Source organism: Hermetia illucens, chromosome 5 (genome assembly GCF_905115235.1).
Source record: "Hermetia illucens chromosome 5, iHerIll2.2.curated.20191125, whole genome shotgun sequence".
Classification (NCBI taxonomy): Eukaryota; Metazoa; Arthropoda; class Insecta; order Diptera; family Stratiomyidae; genus Hermetia; species Hermetia illucens.
Window position 1 is genome coordinate 93,319,072 of NC_051853.1, and position 17,890 is coordinate 93,336,961.

Genomic DNA, 17,890 nt, shown 5'->3' on the forward strand with positions numbered 1-17,890 from the left:
TATGATTACAATCACGTAATCATCAAATTCGTAATCACAATCAATCATGACTACGATTTTGCCGAACTCTGTATCTGTAATCTCTGTAATCTTAAAATGAGCCCAGTTTATAGAAAGGCTACCTTAAAAGTGTGCGGTGGTTTTAGAACCATCTCAACCAATGTGGTTTATGCAGTAGCCGGTGGTTTTCATCCCCTCGAAACAAAACGCTCATGTTGAGGATATATTACTTTTGAAATAGTAACACGGACTTAAATCCAAATCTTTACGTAAATTCATGTTGACCGCAAGATTTCGGAGGTCACACTTGGTTTTCACACTTGGTTTCAAATAAAAAACGCAGTCCTGACCTTCTTCAGAGTCAGCCAATTTTGCATTTGTTTGTTTAGATTTGCACGCCTACGTGAGATGCACACTAATGAAATAGTTATTTTTACAATGAACGATTCTGACCCCACGTAGGCTAAATCCATCGGCTCCATCGCAGACTGCCCTAAAATATTCTAGTTTAATGCTTTAGCTCCAACTCGAATTACGGATCTCGACCATTGCAGAAATATGTGGCGGTAAATATCTATGGGTTCGTCAGATACTCTAACTGCAATGGATAGATGCACTAGAAGTGATCTCTACCTTAAAATATTGAGGTAATCATGGCAACTTGAAATAAATTCTCTTAAGATTCTAAATCGACATAGTGATAGGCATAATAAATGGACAACAAATAGCATCGATGCAACTGGTAAAGAAGTATCGAAAAGATGTTTCTTGCTGGCTGCTCCTAATCAGATCTGATCCAAATTACCTTAAAAGATCAATTGCAAAATTATCGCAACAATACAGGTAAATTCCGCAAATGAAACAGAAAGGTGTGAGTTGAGACTCGGCTCAGGAGTAACTTTGAATTGGAAATGTACTTTATCTCCGGCCGCAAGTACCATGACTGCACCGGTGGTGCGAACGTGCCCCATACTACTTTCACTGTCTCGTTTCCACTACCTTCTGGTGGTAAGGTTGAATGGAAACAGACCGACCAAAGTCTTAAAGGTATGAGGTCGCAGTATAAAAGCCCCCAAGAAGTCTTAAGTATGGTTCAGTTTAAACGCGAATTTAGATGATTTAGAGTGGGTGGAGGAGAACAGTACACCGACTAGTCCTTCCTATTGTAACTAGTTTTGCTTTCGTACTTCTGCCACGGAAAGTGCAATCAAGGATTAATATTAGTTCGAGCCTAGTAGTGATACGTTCGTGATAGCCATGGGTGTTTCTGCATTGGTATGTGCTTAATTTTTAGTTGACTATGGTCGTATCAAGGAAGTTAAGTGAACCTGTTTTTTTCGCAACTTTCTGTGCCAGTTCGGTTGCATCATTGTTTACTCCTGAGCGCAGGTCAATGAAGCTACGGCTTATGTGAAACACTTTACTTAGAAATTATAATTTTGCAGTGCACTGTTGGATTTATGCACTATTGATTGTCCGCACATTCTTATGGACAAAGTACTATGTGACATTGTTGACAAAAGTTATCCGATTACTTGGGCGTAGATTTTCACGCTAAATACCAGAAAATTTGCTTCAAAAAGTTCAATTAAATAACCAATGATAACAGCTCCGTGTGATTAGAATTAGACAAAAGAGTAAAAATCGTGGAATAACATATATAAATGTATATAGTATATCTTTGTTCTAGCCACGCTTATTTTGCAAGCAAGACTGGATATATTATTATCAATACATGTTGACCTTCTGGCCTCACCTTTTTTGCCATCTCATTGAACTGACCTCGCGAGGCTAGTTTCGTGCGATCGGATATCTCCTCTCTTTACTATTGACTACATTAATATCATTTTGCATCCAAAATAAAATAATACAATGGATTCGGAGCAATGAGACTACATTGCATTAGCAGAGCCAAACCATGATGAACATTCGATCTAGTTATTCATCTTTAGCTCGACGAAACGGGAGCAACTAGAAATAATTAGACAAACATCTAATGAGGAAAATTAGTCAACATCGCTTCCGAAACCACTATGCAGAAACTGGTAATCTGTGCAGACAGAATATCGAGCTTAGATTTCCTCATTGATTTCTTAACATGTGTAACTTAGTACGGCCTTGGAGAACTTAATGAAAGTAACAGTGGCTAGACCCCTACGTGTACGCCGCAATTGCGGAGTTTGCTGTTGATGCAATCTTGTTTGATTATGTATTTCAATACCAGTTATTTATTTCTCGTGTAGGATACATGTTCTGATACAGCTAGCTTCTCTTAATATAAGTAAATACATTGTTTATTATAAATCAAACCCGCGAGGTTTCGCTCAAGACTTCCAATTTAATTGTCAGCGTCGCGTTGACTAGGCACCGGCTCCGATGATCATTGAATACTTTGAAGAATCAACGACGAAGTGATGCAATGATAAAACAATGAGGTGTATCAAATCAAAGACACTAAGAAAGATTGCAAACCATTATCAATTCGTGATGGTCGACTACATAGAAAGAATGCTGCTTAGTAATTATTGACAACTGGTCGGGCCTGCAGCCTTGTAATGATTACTTTTCATGTGGCATGAGCGCTAATTGCAGTGTAAGCCAGAGAGGAGGTGTCTGAATAACATAACTATCTTAGCATTGTTTATATCTGTTTCCTCGTTCTTTAGGTCTTTAGATACTATTCATGGGATATCAACGCCAATACCAAGGGCTTACGTCTTCATTTACCCTTGGTGAGTTATCCCCGTCGGCTCCTAAAAAGTCTCGAAGTAAGGAAGGTCAGAAAATCAAGTCGCTATTAAACTAAAATTAACGTAAAGATGCTGCACCAATATTTATTCAAAATTGAAGTACGTTGATAGCTGAAGCCAATTCTTCCCTGCCCTGAACTACTTAAGACCTCATATAATTGAATGGACGCTATTTTTGAAGGTTTTTGCGATATTCGTCTATTGGTCCATTCATTTGTCTATTACCACATATAATTTACACGGAACCAAGGCCACGAAATTGAATGATCGCAGTTTTGCCATTTGATTTTACGGAGACTACATATAAATTTTATTATGAACTAGAAATAAAATGAGGTATGAAATAAAAATCTCCTGAAAATTGTCGGAGAAAGCGGTAAAAAATTCAGAGTTGGTCCCGTTTTATCCAGTCATCTAATATCAATTGCGGAAGAACATAATTCTGAACGTTATATAATTAAGGTAGCCACAAACCCTTAAGTGTAGCCTATTTACCTTCGTCGTCAGTTCTAGGTAAAGCGTTTCAAAGCTCCTTGATTTTCTGAGCAGCTGGCACTTTTCCTCCATGGTCATACGGCACGTCTTTCTCTGGTAACCCACTCGCCGTCACCCTGTGATAGAGGGTTCAATTAACTTCCTATCATACTTCCTTGTGTGATCTGTTCACTGCCACTTCAGCCTTTTGATTGACACGTGAGACATACACTGCTCTCTCTACGAAGCTCTTCATTTGTTATTATCTCAGGCCAGAATCGCCTGATGACAGGGCGCAGGCATGAATTGCCGAAATCTTGGACAGCGGTGGCTACTTGGAATAAACTACTCTCATATAATAGCACAGAGAGAGGAGGAGCGTTGAGCTGCTTCAACTTGATATCGATGCTGAAATAGTGATATTTCTTGATTTAGAACAGAACAACCAGGGCAAATTTAACACTGCCTGTGCGACACAGAAAAATCAAGTTCTGTGTCCCCATCCTAGAAAATAACGCCTGCTGTTCGATGCGCTCACTGTTCTGCCTATTAATTCAAGTCAAGTCAGATTGAGAATCTTGGTTTTCTTGGTATTTATCCTTGTTTCAACTCTCTTTGCCTCATTTTCCATATACAGAACCATTTGGTCAATTTGTATGATTCGCTGTGAAGCAACCAGATGCCATTATCGTAGCCGGGGTTTTTGAAGAAAGACAACATTGTCAATTGAACTCCATCCACATCGTCCGGATAAGGCAGCATGAAGAACGTCGACCATAACAAGAAAAAATAATATCGGTGATAAGATGCAACCCTGGGGAAATACGCTTTGGACTCAAAATTCCACCGAAATTTTAGCTAGTAGTAAGACAAATTACTCAGCTTTTACCTTGATTAATTTGTTTCTACGTTTCCGCACTAATAAAAGGTCGTCTAGAATCCTTTTGAAACATGCCAACAAACTTCATTCGTATGCAAAATTAAACTATTTTTAATGGTAGCTGCACGCTCATCAATATCCTGGGGCGGATTTTTAGATATTGTATTGTTTACGCAGAAATAAGGTTTTCCCATTGTTGTGTGACTGCCGGATCGGAACAACACTCCGGCCCTTTGCAAACAGATTTGGTAACGCAACTCCTTTGTTGCACTTATTTAGAAGGCAACTTATTTACCCACTAATGACGGTCATACGTTGGATCTGATGATGATGATGATCACTGACGATCAGTCGAAACGCAATTAACTTCGTGACAAAGTCAATTCTCAGACAGTATGTTGTAAATAACAATTCGGAAAATGTCAGAAATCTTCAAAACCTAGGGCTGTACTGTGGTCACCAAGACCTTGCTTACCCATCACATGCACGATAAAAGTAGTTTTAGAATCCACCTTGGCATTAGGACCACTCATCATCACCACAATGTCACCCTCAGTGAGCTCATACATGTCACAAATCTCCGTTGGTGCGTAGTGCTGTTTAGTTGTGATGGTCTTTAATATGGATCGAAATTTTACATTAAAGTTTCTGTCAGAAACCGGCTCCCATGCCATGGAAGCGGGCGCTGCCTGCAACACTGTGGCAAGAGGAGGAGGAGGTTCCAAGGTCTCATCATTTTAGTCCACGTTAGTTCAGGAAGTCGCCCTGATTCTCGCTGAAGTTGGGGAAAGCGAGGGTTCTGTGGGTTTCCGATACCGTGGCTGAGGAGCGAATGAATATCTTAGAAACTTGCTATTAACCGTTTTCGATTATAAGAAATAGTAGCCATGTCGTTAGCTCTGAAACTACTTGCCCACAAATTTCATTTATTTGAAAATCTGACACTACACGTAATGCAAAAAACTACGTGATTTATTGCCATAGTGACCTTCGATCTCGTACCGCCAACTGTTGATTCATCATCAATAACGCGAGCCTAAGCTACCAGAACCCATTGCTTTCAAAAATATCGGTTCTCCAATTATCACCTCTCAAGTCGACCCAAGCGCTACAGTTTGCTATGTTTCACCAGAATGAATGCAGCTGGATTAACAATGACTTCGTACAACCTCGCATTCTATTTGATTCACCAGTCCAATCCTGCCAGTATTGATTAAAGTATGTACCTGAGAACTTAGTGTTCAAAGATATTAAAGGTATTTTCAGTTCTCTTTCATGATCCAAGTTGTAAAGCCAAACATTTTTCAAGTTATATTTCCCTATTTTATTGTTTTGTCGTGTTGACGCTGATTTCCTTGTTTGGCTCATGAAATTTTCTATAGTCTCGTTGACCTTTAATCGATTTTCCTCTATCACGGACTCCAAACCTCGAAAAGTTGGTCTGGCGTTCTTTTCGAATGATATGTTTCAGTGCTATATTGAAGAGAATGGGATCTACACAGTCTTCTACCTTCAAACCCTAATTGAGGCTGCTTGATCTCTGTAGCAACTTTTCCCGGAACTTACCCTGGAATTCTGTCTTGTCTATAGCCCATTTCTTCATTCGTACTAGTTTCTGTCCGAAGTGTAATGATGTTAAATTATCAGAATCTTTCAAGCACTTGTTTCAATAAACACAATTACCTAATTATAAACCGCTCACTTCGGTAGCTACCTTAGTATTCACCAATCATCTTTTCCATGTACGGGCTTAGTGTTTCTTACCATTTTTTATGACGAAAACACCAATGAAAAGCCTCTGTAATTTTCATAGGAGAGTTTTCTCCTTTCTTATAGAATGGGTATACGATCCTTTTGCACCAGTCGTCAGATATTCTTCCATGAGTCCATTTCATAACAATAAACTTGCGTATCACACTTGATAACTCTCCTATATCAAGTATTATAAGCGTACTTTCCATTACTCCGCAAAGCATTACTGCAACTTTATTTAATGAGGAAGTGTCTGTGGGAAGTACCCGCTGAAGTGAAAGTCTACATTTGAACTCTTGACCCCATCTCGTTGTGATTTCATCTGGGTTACTTACTTCTTTCTTTGCTAATATCTACCTTGTTGACTTGTGCCAACAATTTACTTTGGTATTTCATTATTTTGCGTACAATTTCCATTTAATCTTTTCATTGTAATATATTCTTTACCTTCATTGTAAGACATTCTTTGATCAGTAACCTGGCTTATCTTAAAATCGCAGCTCACCATCTAACTGTTGAGATCGACTTTCACATTAACCATACAACCAACAGGTTAGATTCATTTTTCACAGAACGGATTTTCTAGCCCTAAGCCAGTTTTTGTCCTCAGTTGGGTGGACCGTAGACCTCCAAAATTTACCATGCAACCACACTGTCTCAATATTTGAAGATATCATGGACAAACTCCTTGCTTGCTTGCATGAAATGCCTTACATACGAAGTTGGAATTGAAAATATTTACGTTTATACACAAAAGCCTTAATCAGGAACGCTTCTTCTATCAATCATTGAAAGTTTTCGCTGGCGACGGTAATTTAAGCCCCCTCATCTCATGTCCAAACTTCCGCCTCCTCGACCGCTCCAATGACCAATAGAAAATTCGACGATGACATTTCATACTACCTTAATTCTGCATGTAAACTTCTCCGGAATCTCCCCTCATCCGTTTTTGCATCAATCTCACCTTCCCATCCGTCTTCTGAGACGTCAGATACTATTTTACCCTATGTCTCTTTTATTCCTCTTTTGAATTTCTCATTAATAGTGTTGGCATTAATAGCTGTTGCGGTCTCGATGGCCTTCCTAATCTCGTTTTAGAAAATATATACATAAACTCTATACCCTTCTATTTTCGTTAATTTTTAACAACCGTTTATCTGAAACTGCACTTGCAGGCAAGTAAAAGCAGGTTTGTATCATCACCCTACCCTAAAATTGTGGAACTTGACCGTCTAACAATATCATCCTTAACTTGACCCCAACTAACTTGTTGAATAGTTTGAGTTAGGGAGTGGTTAGTTTGCCAAGTTTTAAATAAAATTAAACAGGTTTATTAGATTATTTCCTTTATTGGCTAAACATTTGAAGAAAAAAAACCGTATTTCGGGAATCAACTGTCCCCTACTTTAGTTTTTTCTCTCCACATAAGAGAAGAATTTGCTGACTTTATCGCTTAATCCCTGAATGGGAGAAAAGACTTACGCATAATTTACACTGAACTCTCCGAAGTTTTAAACTCCACTGTCCATATCAATTTTCCTCTAATGTGAAGCTCACCTTTTGTCTATTCTTAAGCTCGTTCTTCGTTAGTTATCTTCCTTCCTTAGACAGGGGTAACTAATCCCTGTCTTCTCTATCTAGGCGATTGGATTTGTCTATAACTTGACTGTTCTTGCTCTCAATCTGGCCAACGAAAAGTAACCATCCCTAATCATGTTACCATGATTGTCTTACTTTTCTTAGAATGTCATTTCTTCGACACCACAGATTTCTGACTGTTCCGTGTGCCTTATGGACTGTCATTTAACCCCTAATATTCACCTCCCAGACTCCTTATATGGCACCCGCACTGTCATATTCCTTACGCCTTTCAAGGAACTCATATACTATTTTCACTCACCCATACGAAAAGAACTAGGAAAAGCAATCAATTGCAACCTAGCCTTTTGATCTAATCCTTTGACACATTTAAAACAAACGTAGCGTCCCCAAATTCTGTAATTTTCTTTTCTATGAATGTTCGTTCAATCCTTCATTAGAAATTTTCTATATACATATTTAACATTTGAATTAAATAAAAAAGTTGCACATCCCCATCATAAATAACACGAAGCCTCTGCTACCAATTATGTTGGGAAACACCACAGAATAATGTAACGATTGACGCTGCAAACTGGAAGAAAATATTTGCGGACCAACTTCGCACGTGGAGATGAATATTGGCGAACTCGAGTCTCGCGTTTAAAGGACACAAGTTTACTATGGTTAATATAATCGACCTCATTCCTCCTTAGCCTCAGATAATTGTGAATCGGGCCATTAAACTCCCTCGCTTTTTGCTTGGATGGTCATGTGAGAAATTTCAAAGGTAGGCATCTGATTCATGATGATGAGTGACTGAAGAGATGGAAGGACCCCTTCACCATGGTTCTCAGCCTTTTAGCTTCCCGAATAGAATCACGTCCTCGTAGATGATGCGCCGAGTCACCATAACATGCGGATGCGGACTTCTCCTCAAGACCTCTCCTCAGCAAAAGTAAAATCATTAGAGACAATGCACTCAAGAATAGTAAAGGATTGATGGTGGCCCCAGGATATTGGCCCCGTAGTTCCCTGGAGTCTCTAAACAGTTACTGCTTCCTAAGACCACTCCTAGAAAAGGGGGGAAGGGATAGTTAGTTTAAATTCGGAAAATGGGCGCGACTGTGCAAAATTTAGTGGTATTTGCGTGCTTCTTGTGTCGGTAGGTTTTTAGATTCTCCTGTACCGACCACATTTACACCCTTCGGCTATAGCTGGGAAATGAGGAATCCTAAGTCTAGCATCCACATACTATTACTTTTGTTGGTCTATGAGCTCCTCTTCTGCGCTTATCACCCTAGTATTTAAAAAGAAAACAAGGACGGCTAACGGTTTCGTCCAGGACAGAGGCAACTCATTAGACGCTGCCCCGCCACCTTTTGTTGAATAGGGACCATTCACACAGTTTCAGATTTCATTGAGACTGTGCTTCAGTTCCATTATTATCACGCTGAATGGTGTGCAATCCTACAGCAGCGGGACAGCACGAATACGAACATAAATGTTCAAGACAACTGGGGTTCAAACCCGGCGTAACCAGATCGAGAGGTTGACGGGCAACCATCTTGGCCACCGAACCCGTCAACAGATGATGATTTCTTCTACGACGCGGGTGTGAATTAGATTCTACGTAAAACTTGCCATAGTTTGAGTCCAAGCTAAGCCAAAGCTACTACGTTGAATATTATTCTCACCAGGTCGTGCTTTTGATTATATAAAAAGGTGTGGCTACCACCCGTTGAAGTGTGCAACGTCTGATGAGCTACCTTTAACCTGGACAAAGCCATTAGTCGTCTTTTATCCTTAGGTCCACGTCCTTTTCAGTAATTTCAGAAAAACTTTTGCCCATCGACAGTGTAGGAGGAGCATTCCGTGAAAGCTAATATCTTTTATTAGAATGACGCATGGTAACGTAAAATGTTATACGCTGTATTGAGATACAATTTTAGAGGGATTTGAAGTCCAAAGTAGAGTTCGTCAGGATTGTATTTTGTCACTCCGGCCCTGAATTGACCGTTCGTCGTAGGTGTGCTCTCTATGCTTCTTTTAGGACTTTATAACAGCCTTATATAGGGTAGCAGTAAGGGGTAATTCTTGGTAAATATTTTAATTTAGAAAAAATCGCGAACTAACGCATTTTCCATGCGTTACATTTTTATACCAAACGGGTAAGATAAATTGGAAGCAGGAAATATTAGAACTTTTACTAGGTTATCGGTGGAAGAGCTTCATCTATTCGAATGTTCGAGTAACCAGTTAGAAAGTCTTATATTTGGAGATTCGAAAACTATGACGAATTTTCAATCAGGTTTTATTGAGAAAAAAGATATACGAATTTTTACAAATGAGAAGCCACATAAATGGAGACAGTGGTCGAAATAGGGCCGTAGAGAGAAAATCAAGGCTCAAGGTAAAAATTATACTAGGAAGTAGGGGTGAAAATTATATGGACCCCTTGCTATCCTTTTTCACATTAAAATCTCTATTTCGGTCTATAAAAACTTTGGGGTCGGAAGGAGCATTTAGAATCACTCTGAGGATCAAATGATCGGAAAGTAAAAGTACACCCTGTTGTTTGGATTGGGGCGTTAACTAGTTGATCGAGCTATAAGTCAGCTTGATTGCTTCTGACTGGTCCTGATGAAGGTGTGCGTAGTTGTGGCAGCTTAAGCAACTGGAAATTAAAGTGTAATTTACGTATTCCTGCCATTAACGTATTAACGAGTGAAGTAGGTATTTGAGAGCGTAATTGACGACGGTTAAATTCTTTTAGTACTTTTAATTATCCTGGTGCCCTAGTGCATTATTGTATCAGCCTCTGATTTGCTAGCTTTAAAGCCGTAACTTCTTACCAACGGCTCCATTCTACTGTTCGCTTCGTAAAGTTCAGAAGGTTTTCTATCGCCGGTAGTTATTAATAAATCCGAATCCCAAGCCAATTGATTTCTCTAGCTGTAAGTCTGCCTCTTCACTTCGAACGTATTTAATACTGCTTGCTCCCCATTATATTTAAAGCAATGCGAGCTGTTGAGTACCATAGTAATGCGAGTAGCATTGCACGTGAAATTGATTTCCTTATTGTTGATTTTCAAATTAATTACATTCCTCGTTGGCTGTCTGGTGTAAAATATACGATTTCTAATGCGCGCATTTGATTCGCAAACATTGATTTTTCCATTGAGATATTCTATATTTTTAATAAAACTATTCAATCGTTCTGCGAGTAAGGATCTAAGAATATACTCAAAGTATCTAAGAATATACACAAAGTGTATTCGCTTATCGTAAAAGGCGACTAAAATGATACAAATTTATGGGCTAGCAACTTGCAAATTTCGAAACTTTCTCACTAAGGAAACGACAACTACGATACGCGCACCTTAGGCTACCGAAAATAGGGTGTGATTGGTTTCTGGAAGATGCGGCCGCTCCTTAACAATGGTATCAAAGATTCCCAGAATGTTTTTTCTCGTCAACTCGAGCTAGAATCCCAGCGACATTAGGTGGTTATTCTCGACCTCTTGAGGCACTGTGTTTTTGTATTCTCGAAAACTTAGTGTTAACAAACGCTAATCCGGTGACGGACATCTGCTGACAACTACGCTAATGCAGTCTATCTTGATCTGGAGGCTGATTTTCAACCGAATCTTTACTACGTGATTCCGAACCTAGCTAAAAGGCATCACAACTGTGCGGTGCTAAGCACCAACCGCTCAGGAGACTCTGCAACATTTTTCTCAATCATGTGGACATGTGATGGGGAGAGATGTACTTGGTTACGTAACAACAGCGACGAAGCGTTTCTACATTTTTTAACGCAGCCCCAAGGTCATCTCGGCTCGCCGGGAACGAACGAACTCTTTTCACAATTTCTCCTCTTCAACCATCTCACGGCTCTCTTTACACATATCAAACCAATTTTTTTCATGATTTCATGATCTCTCTCGTTCCCTCTCTTCTCTCTCTGGTGTTTCCGAAGGAACTTCACTTGGCTTCTTACGATTCCTATATTTTAATAAAGACCTTCTCTCCATCCTCCCCGACTCGTGTTTGCTGTACGTAGATGGCCTTCAATTATTTTCCGCTGTTTCCTCTGCTCTGAGCTGTGCTCGCTTCCAATCCAACCTATATATTCTGGTGCGTTGGTGGTCGGTAAACAAACTGGCACTAATCGTCAGCAATGCCACTTAATGTACCAGTGGTTTAAATCCACTCCTTTTTCTACTATATTGGTGGCTTATCCCTATTACCACTAATGCCCTTTCAGACCAGGAAGTAACTATTCGTTGACAAACTTTTCATCAATTCCCACTTCGTTAACATCATCATTCGGACTTCCAAAATGTCTAGTTTTATCCTACGGTTCTCTTCCGGCTTTACATGAATCCATCCCTTTTTAACACTTTCAAGCTCCCTTATTAGATATATCCTTGGATATTGCTTTGTAATCTGCTCTCCCATGCTCAACTGTGACTGTCGTGCCCTTAAAGCTATAAAATACAAATTCACCAAATTATTCTTTTTTAAGAAGAACTTTCCCCCTCTGGCCGATTATTCCAGGCTTCGTGTTTTCAATCTACATTTTCTGCAACAACTCCGAATTTCCCATGATATATGTACTTTTTCAAACTCTATAGTTTCCTGTCGGACTGCTCTGCATCCCCGAATATTGTATTCTACACTACATTCTGTGAAGCTCGAGCCCACCGACCCTAACGAGTTGGCTGCGAAGATATTAACAAGAATTATCTTTAGAAAATAAACTAGTTTTGTTTTGGATCCTCTTGTATTGACCACATTAGTATCCTCCGCATCATTGTGATGTGATGCCAACATGAGGGCCATAGACGGCGACAGGGCGAAAAACAATGTGATAAATTTTAGACTTGAGACGATCGTTGATTCGTCGATCACAAAGAGCGCCAGTTGTGGAACGCCACTTTATTCAAGTTTCATAATGTTTCATAATGCTGTTCTACATTGGCTGATAGTATTGATGCGAGATACTTAAATCGCTCAGTTCTGGTTAGGTCACTGCCATTGACAGTGGTAGTGCCTGTTTCATTAGAGACAGTCGTCTAAAACTCTTTTCTATTTAGATTCAGTTTGAGACATTGCTATGAGACACAGGGAAAACATCATCTGCATGTAACACTGTATAAAGGGCTGGACGTTGGATGTCCCGTGTGACCGTGTCTTTAACGAAAACAAGAAGGGGTGGTGAAAGGGCGCTTCCTTGATGCACACAGACAGAGTCGCGAAGCGGTTTTGATATACATACCTGCCATGCTTCGATCGTGGTCAAATAATTTAACCCAGCACTTCACCTCCTCTGGTACACAGTGGTGCCGCAGAGGGCATCAGATGGGTTGACGTGGTATACGATTAAACGCTTTTTCTAGACCTGGAAATGCTATCTAAAGAGGATGAAGCTTCTCACGGTGTTTCTCAATGAGTAACTGCGCAACGAGTATTGCGTTAGCAGTTCTATAGTTCTTGAAAAACGCAGCTTGGTTCATGGATATTTGAACGCTCCCGGCAAGGATGCGTTCAGAAGTCCTTATGTTATGGGAACGCAACCGGTAATTTGGTCATTCAGCTGGACTATCTTACTGTTTCCATATTGGAACGGTAATGCTTTCTTGTCAGTCAGACGGTGTTCTAACTTTTCTAATACCCCGGTTGAGGAGCCCACTGAGAAACAGTATTGGAACCCAGCTTTTCGCTTTCCAGAGCTCCCATTTCAATCGCTCGATTGCATCCTCAATTTTAGTGGCGCTGACATGTGGAGTTGTTCCAGATGGCGGCAGTGTTGGTGGAAGTGGAGAATGAAGAAATTCCACCAATTTGTCGTCGCTGGTCGACCGATAAGCAGAGTACCATTCTTGTCATTAACGCAACAGAAATGTTCAATATCCTGCTTGCGTTAGTATCGAGTTTTGACAAGTCAATGCAGACCTCTCTTGGCATCCTCAGTGTCCAGTTTATCAGAAAGATCTTTGTAATGGTGCTCTTGGATAACAACGATGGTTTTCTTACCTTTGTAGTTGAAATTTTTGTAAATTTGCCAATTGGGCCGTCTTTTGTTTTGGGAAAACTTACGGTAGAGGCTCACGGACCTTCATTTGAACACCATTACTCCAAAGTTGACTATCTCAGTTAGTGAACCGCTTACATAAGCCGCTTTGTGGATTAGGTTCTTAACTAAGTTCTACGATTCGGTCAGAGATCGCGTTGATGAGATCGTCCTTTCTTTTTCCTTACGAAATAGCCACCATTTAATTCGGTGCAGGCCAGCACGTTCCTCGTGCTTTTTTACCAATGGCTCGAATCACAGAAGTAACAACCGACCGATGTAGAGTTGCGTTTGTCTCAAACTAAGCATCTTTACAGTCGTAGCAATGATGAAGTGCTGGCGTCCTATGAGGATATAATTCCTTTGCGTTTCACTGTTCCCACCATAAAATTTAGGATGCAAATATAAAATAATCGTTTAATAAACAATTGACAAGTACAAGGCTGTGAGTGTTCGCTAAATCGATTACACGCACGCCACCCTCATTGCGTGTTCCAAACGCTTTTTCCGATAGCACCCAATGCTGATATAGTCATTGGCGAGCACTTTGTAGGTGTTTGTATGGAGAAGTTGCCAGAAGGCATCTTTCTCGGTATCAGGTCGAGCTGTCTGTGTTACGTACGCGATGAAGAAGTGAATCGTGCGATCATCCGCCGGTCATCACATCACTCGGCCCTGCAATGACATGAAGGAAATTCTCAGAAATACAATGACAACATTATCTTCAGTTTGTGGGCTACCAAAATAGAGGTGTTTATTGAAATTTTTACTGCGTTTGTGCTCTTTGACGCAGCTTTTGGCATCACAGCATCGAGTTTCTTGTCGAGCTCCATTTTTCCAGTGAGGGTACCAATATTTAACAATTATCCACTCCAACTATACTTTATTTATCTCTTTTTTGATCTCAGCACTTTACGTTGCCTCAAATCGTCCTCTTTTGTCTGGACTTGGGACCAGCATACTATGCAAATAACATGACCGAGCTCAGTTGCCTATTATTTTTGTTATTGGTGACGTTATTCATCCTGCCTTGTCTGGAATATGTAGAGGGACTCAATGGACTATAGCACCTTGCCCCGAGAATGCATTTTCGCTTTTTTGTGCAAAACCAGAAAATGTAGTTGTCTCTGTTTTTATATGAGAGAAACCCTGCGGAAAATAACTGCAACTGTTACCCGTAATTTCCAATGAAAAACTGCGTCGATGTATGGACAAGTGGGTAAGAAATCGGAACTGGTAATGGATAGGTCACACTATAAGAAAAGGTGACAATATCGATGCCAGTTATATCATGCTATGACTGATGAAAGAGGGGTCCTAGAAACAAGTGACGCAGAAGAATAGAGGCGAAGCGTAAGTTTGCCGTGAAGGCCAGAAAGGAGTTGGAGACACAAAATTGTAGTTGACGCGAAATGTCCTTTTTAGGGACTAGTAGCAACCATAATAACCAGATAATTTTTCATTAACTACCAACAATAATGTGTCAAAACCGTCTACAATAAAAAATCAAATATTGATTGGTATATTCGTTTTAATGGATTATGATATCTCATAAATGGAAGCTGGAATGTAGTTACAAGCTATACATATTTTTGGTATCTCTAAAGGACATGTAATTAACTAGATTAGTCAATTCAACCTGCTAAGAGTGTTTAATCTAGTATGATTGACAGTATTATTATAGTTTCCATTCGCTTTTCACACCGTGAGCATGACATACTCGTACCTAAAAGCGAAAGTTTCCATATTATAAAGATCTTCTATACATATCGGGTGTTTTCTACTTTTGAAACGCACTGGAGTTACTATAAAAACAAAAGAGAAACTTAACAAAATCTTATACTGTACACAATATTCTCATTGTAGCCGCTGTGAACTCTAAGTACTCTAATGACCGCACAAGTGTTTAAATTATTCATCCTTGCAAGACAAACCTGCCCATACTATATCAATTGTAGAAATATGTTGACAGTGTCTTTCATTCTTTGATCTCTGATTTACTGTCTTCCATTATCTCGAGAATTTGTTCATGGGAAATATCTATGAATTACCAGTGAAAATTCATAATCAATTATGTAATGTGATATGGAAGCAGCACATTAAGTAATTTAAAATGGAAATGTATTATTTTCCGCATTTTTCAAACACCAACAACACAATTAGCCTCAAACAAGTGAAAATGGGAATCTCTAATGAACATAGATTTAATCTATATAAATCGCGTGCAAATGAACCATCTATAAATAAAACCGTGAACAGATTGCATAGGAAAAAGCACATGCGATGGTTCATGACAAGGCAGATGATTCGTGATTTGAATATGATTTTTCTCCCGCCGTTTCCACGGTTTATCGTTTTCCATTGATTTCCCATTAAATATATGCATTCTGCGTTTCTCATCTCCTATACAGGTTGCGTGCATGCTGCTAGTAATAGGTGCAGTGAACTGCCAAGAATATCAAGAATATGATAATTCGCCACGAGCTGCACCGTCTCGTCTACGACCAGGCAATGGCCCAGTTGACACCCGGCCAACTCCAGTTCCTATCTTGAAGCAAATCAATAGGTAAGTAGATTGATTATGCGATATTTACATAATATTTGACTTGAATAAATTGTCCCAGACATAACGAGGATGGGTCGTACACTTATGGATACGAAGGCGCTGATGGATCCTTCAAAATTGAAACAAAGTTGGCGACTGGTGAAGTAAAAGGCAAATACGGGTACGTGGATGAAAGCGGAAAAGTTCGTGTAGTTGAGTACGGTGCCAATAAATATGGTTTCCAACCGGCGGGAGAAGGTATTACGGTAGCTCCCCCAACTCTAGTTGATGAAAGCACAAACAAGGATGGTACTCAAGTTCTGGACTACGAAGACGAACCACGTCCAGCCCCTCCACAAAAGCCATATGTAAGTAATTTATGTTCCTTTACTTCTGCTTAGGTGAAACTTGAAGCCCATAAATAAATAAAACCAATTAGGATATACAACAGAAAAAAAGTATTAACATAAATTCGGAAAGAAAGAGTTGTCCTTTCTTTACATATGTTGCTTGAAAGATTGAATAATAGCAGTCATTCACGAATTACGAACACATCTTCATAACATGATGAAACTATGTTGCTATTTTATTTAATTACGTCAAAAATTTGTTCAAATCCCAAATTTGTTTCTCCCTTTGGTCTATCATAGATTGCTCGTGTTCAACGTCCCCAACCAGCACCACGCCCACAACCTCGTCCACAATACGTTGAATATGAAGATGAACCAGCACCACGTCAACAGTTTGCCCCAGCTCCTCGACCAAAATTCATCCCAGCTCCAGAACCAGCTCGCCCACAGTACAGTCAGGGCCCAGCCCCACCAAGGTTGCAAATTCCTGGAGCTCAACCAGTTGGTGATATTGTTTACTCAGCTCAACCCCGCCCAGCTAGACCAGATGCAGAGTACTCCCAGAGTCAGGTAGCATCTGTTTTTTTGCCAATTAATTCTCGATAGGTCATTTCTTGGTAATATTTACAGACTTTTGCAGCACCTCAACTTCAGTCCAGTCCAGTGAGACTTTCCAGACCATCATTCGCCCCCGCTCCAGAGCCTGCCCCAGCAGCTAGAGCTCAATCCTTTGGTCCTCCATCAAGACCCGTGCACGAGCCTCTGTCGTTCCCCTCGCCACGACCCACCCCACAATACAGCCCACAGCTTTCACCTCAAGGTCGCAGTGGTGGTGTTTTGGACCAGCTGGCGAAAGATTATGCACTTCCCCAAGGAGGCGCTCAGCCGTTGCATGATATCTCCTTTGGATATTATTGAAGACTTGTAGAGTTATAGAAATCATCTTTGATGTAGTAGATTTTCATTTTTTCATAACGCGCTGTAAATTGAAATGCAATAATTTCTCTTTTGTAAATTTATAAATTACATGTTGATGTGAGACTACATCTTCACATATTTTATGTATATTTTTCGCCATTATGCAGAATAAAACTATTATGTTATTCTAATCTTACTTCGGGATCTTCAAATTGATTCTTAACTAATATGCTCGAAGACCAAGGATTCAAATTCGATGGCTGGAACATCAACTACTATTATTATTAACCTTACTACGCCTAGTTTATATACTTTTTCCGGGAAGAATAGGTGAATTCATGTGCCCACTGAGTGTTGCACTCCTGTAATGGTGAAAGCTCCGTGTCATCAGAGAGTTAACCTGAATCCACTTAACACATTACTTGGGGCCACTCTTCAAGTCGAGGGTTTCGTTTTACCAATATGAGGGCAATCGGAGAGATCCCTCCGCTGGTCGAGCTCAATCTTCTTCGTGAGAAGCAGAACCATAATTAAACATACAAAATGGCGCCACTTGTTAACTCT

The 17,890-nt window shown here is 39.9% G+C and overlaps 1 protein-coding gene across 1 annotated transcript; it reads left to right on the forward strand.

Moving 5' to 3' along the window:
• Positions 1–1,082: 1,082 nt before the first annotated feature.
• LOC119657756 (tyrosine-protein phosphatase non-receptor type 23) lies at positions 1,083–17,522 on the forward strand. The gene is made up of 5 exons (XM_038064811.1): positions 1,083–1,275; positions 15,925–16,079; positions 16,138–16,426; positions 16,709–16,978; positions 17,039–17,522. The coding sequence occupies exons 1-5, from the start codon at positions 1,258–1,260 to the stop codon at positions 17,324–17,326; spliced, it is 1,020 nt and encodes a 339-aa protein (XP_037920739.1). The 5' UTR covers positions 1,083–1,257; the 3' UTR covers positions 17,327–17,522.
• Positions 17,523–17,890: the final 368 nt, after the last annotated feature.

Bases quoted from the DNA above. Each gene is read 5' to 3' on its own strand.
- LOC119657756 (XM_038064811.1), top strand. The intron at 16,427-16,708 runs GTAAGTAATTTA...GGTCTATCATAG, and splicing joins CCCCTCCACAAAAGCCATAT to ATTGCTCGTGTTCAACGTCC. The intron at 16,979-17,038 runs GTAGCATCTGTT...TAATATTTACAG, and splicing joins CAGAGTACTCCCAGAGTCAG to ACTTTTGCAGCACCTCAACT.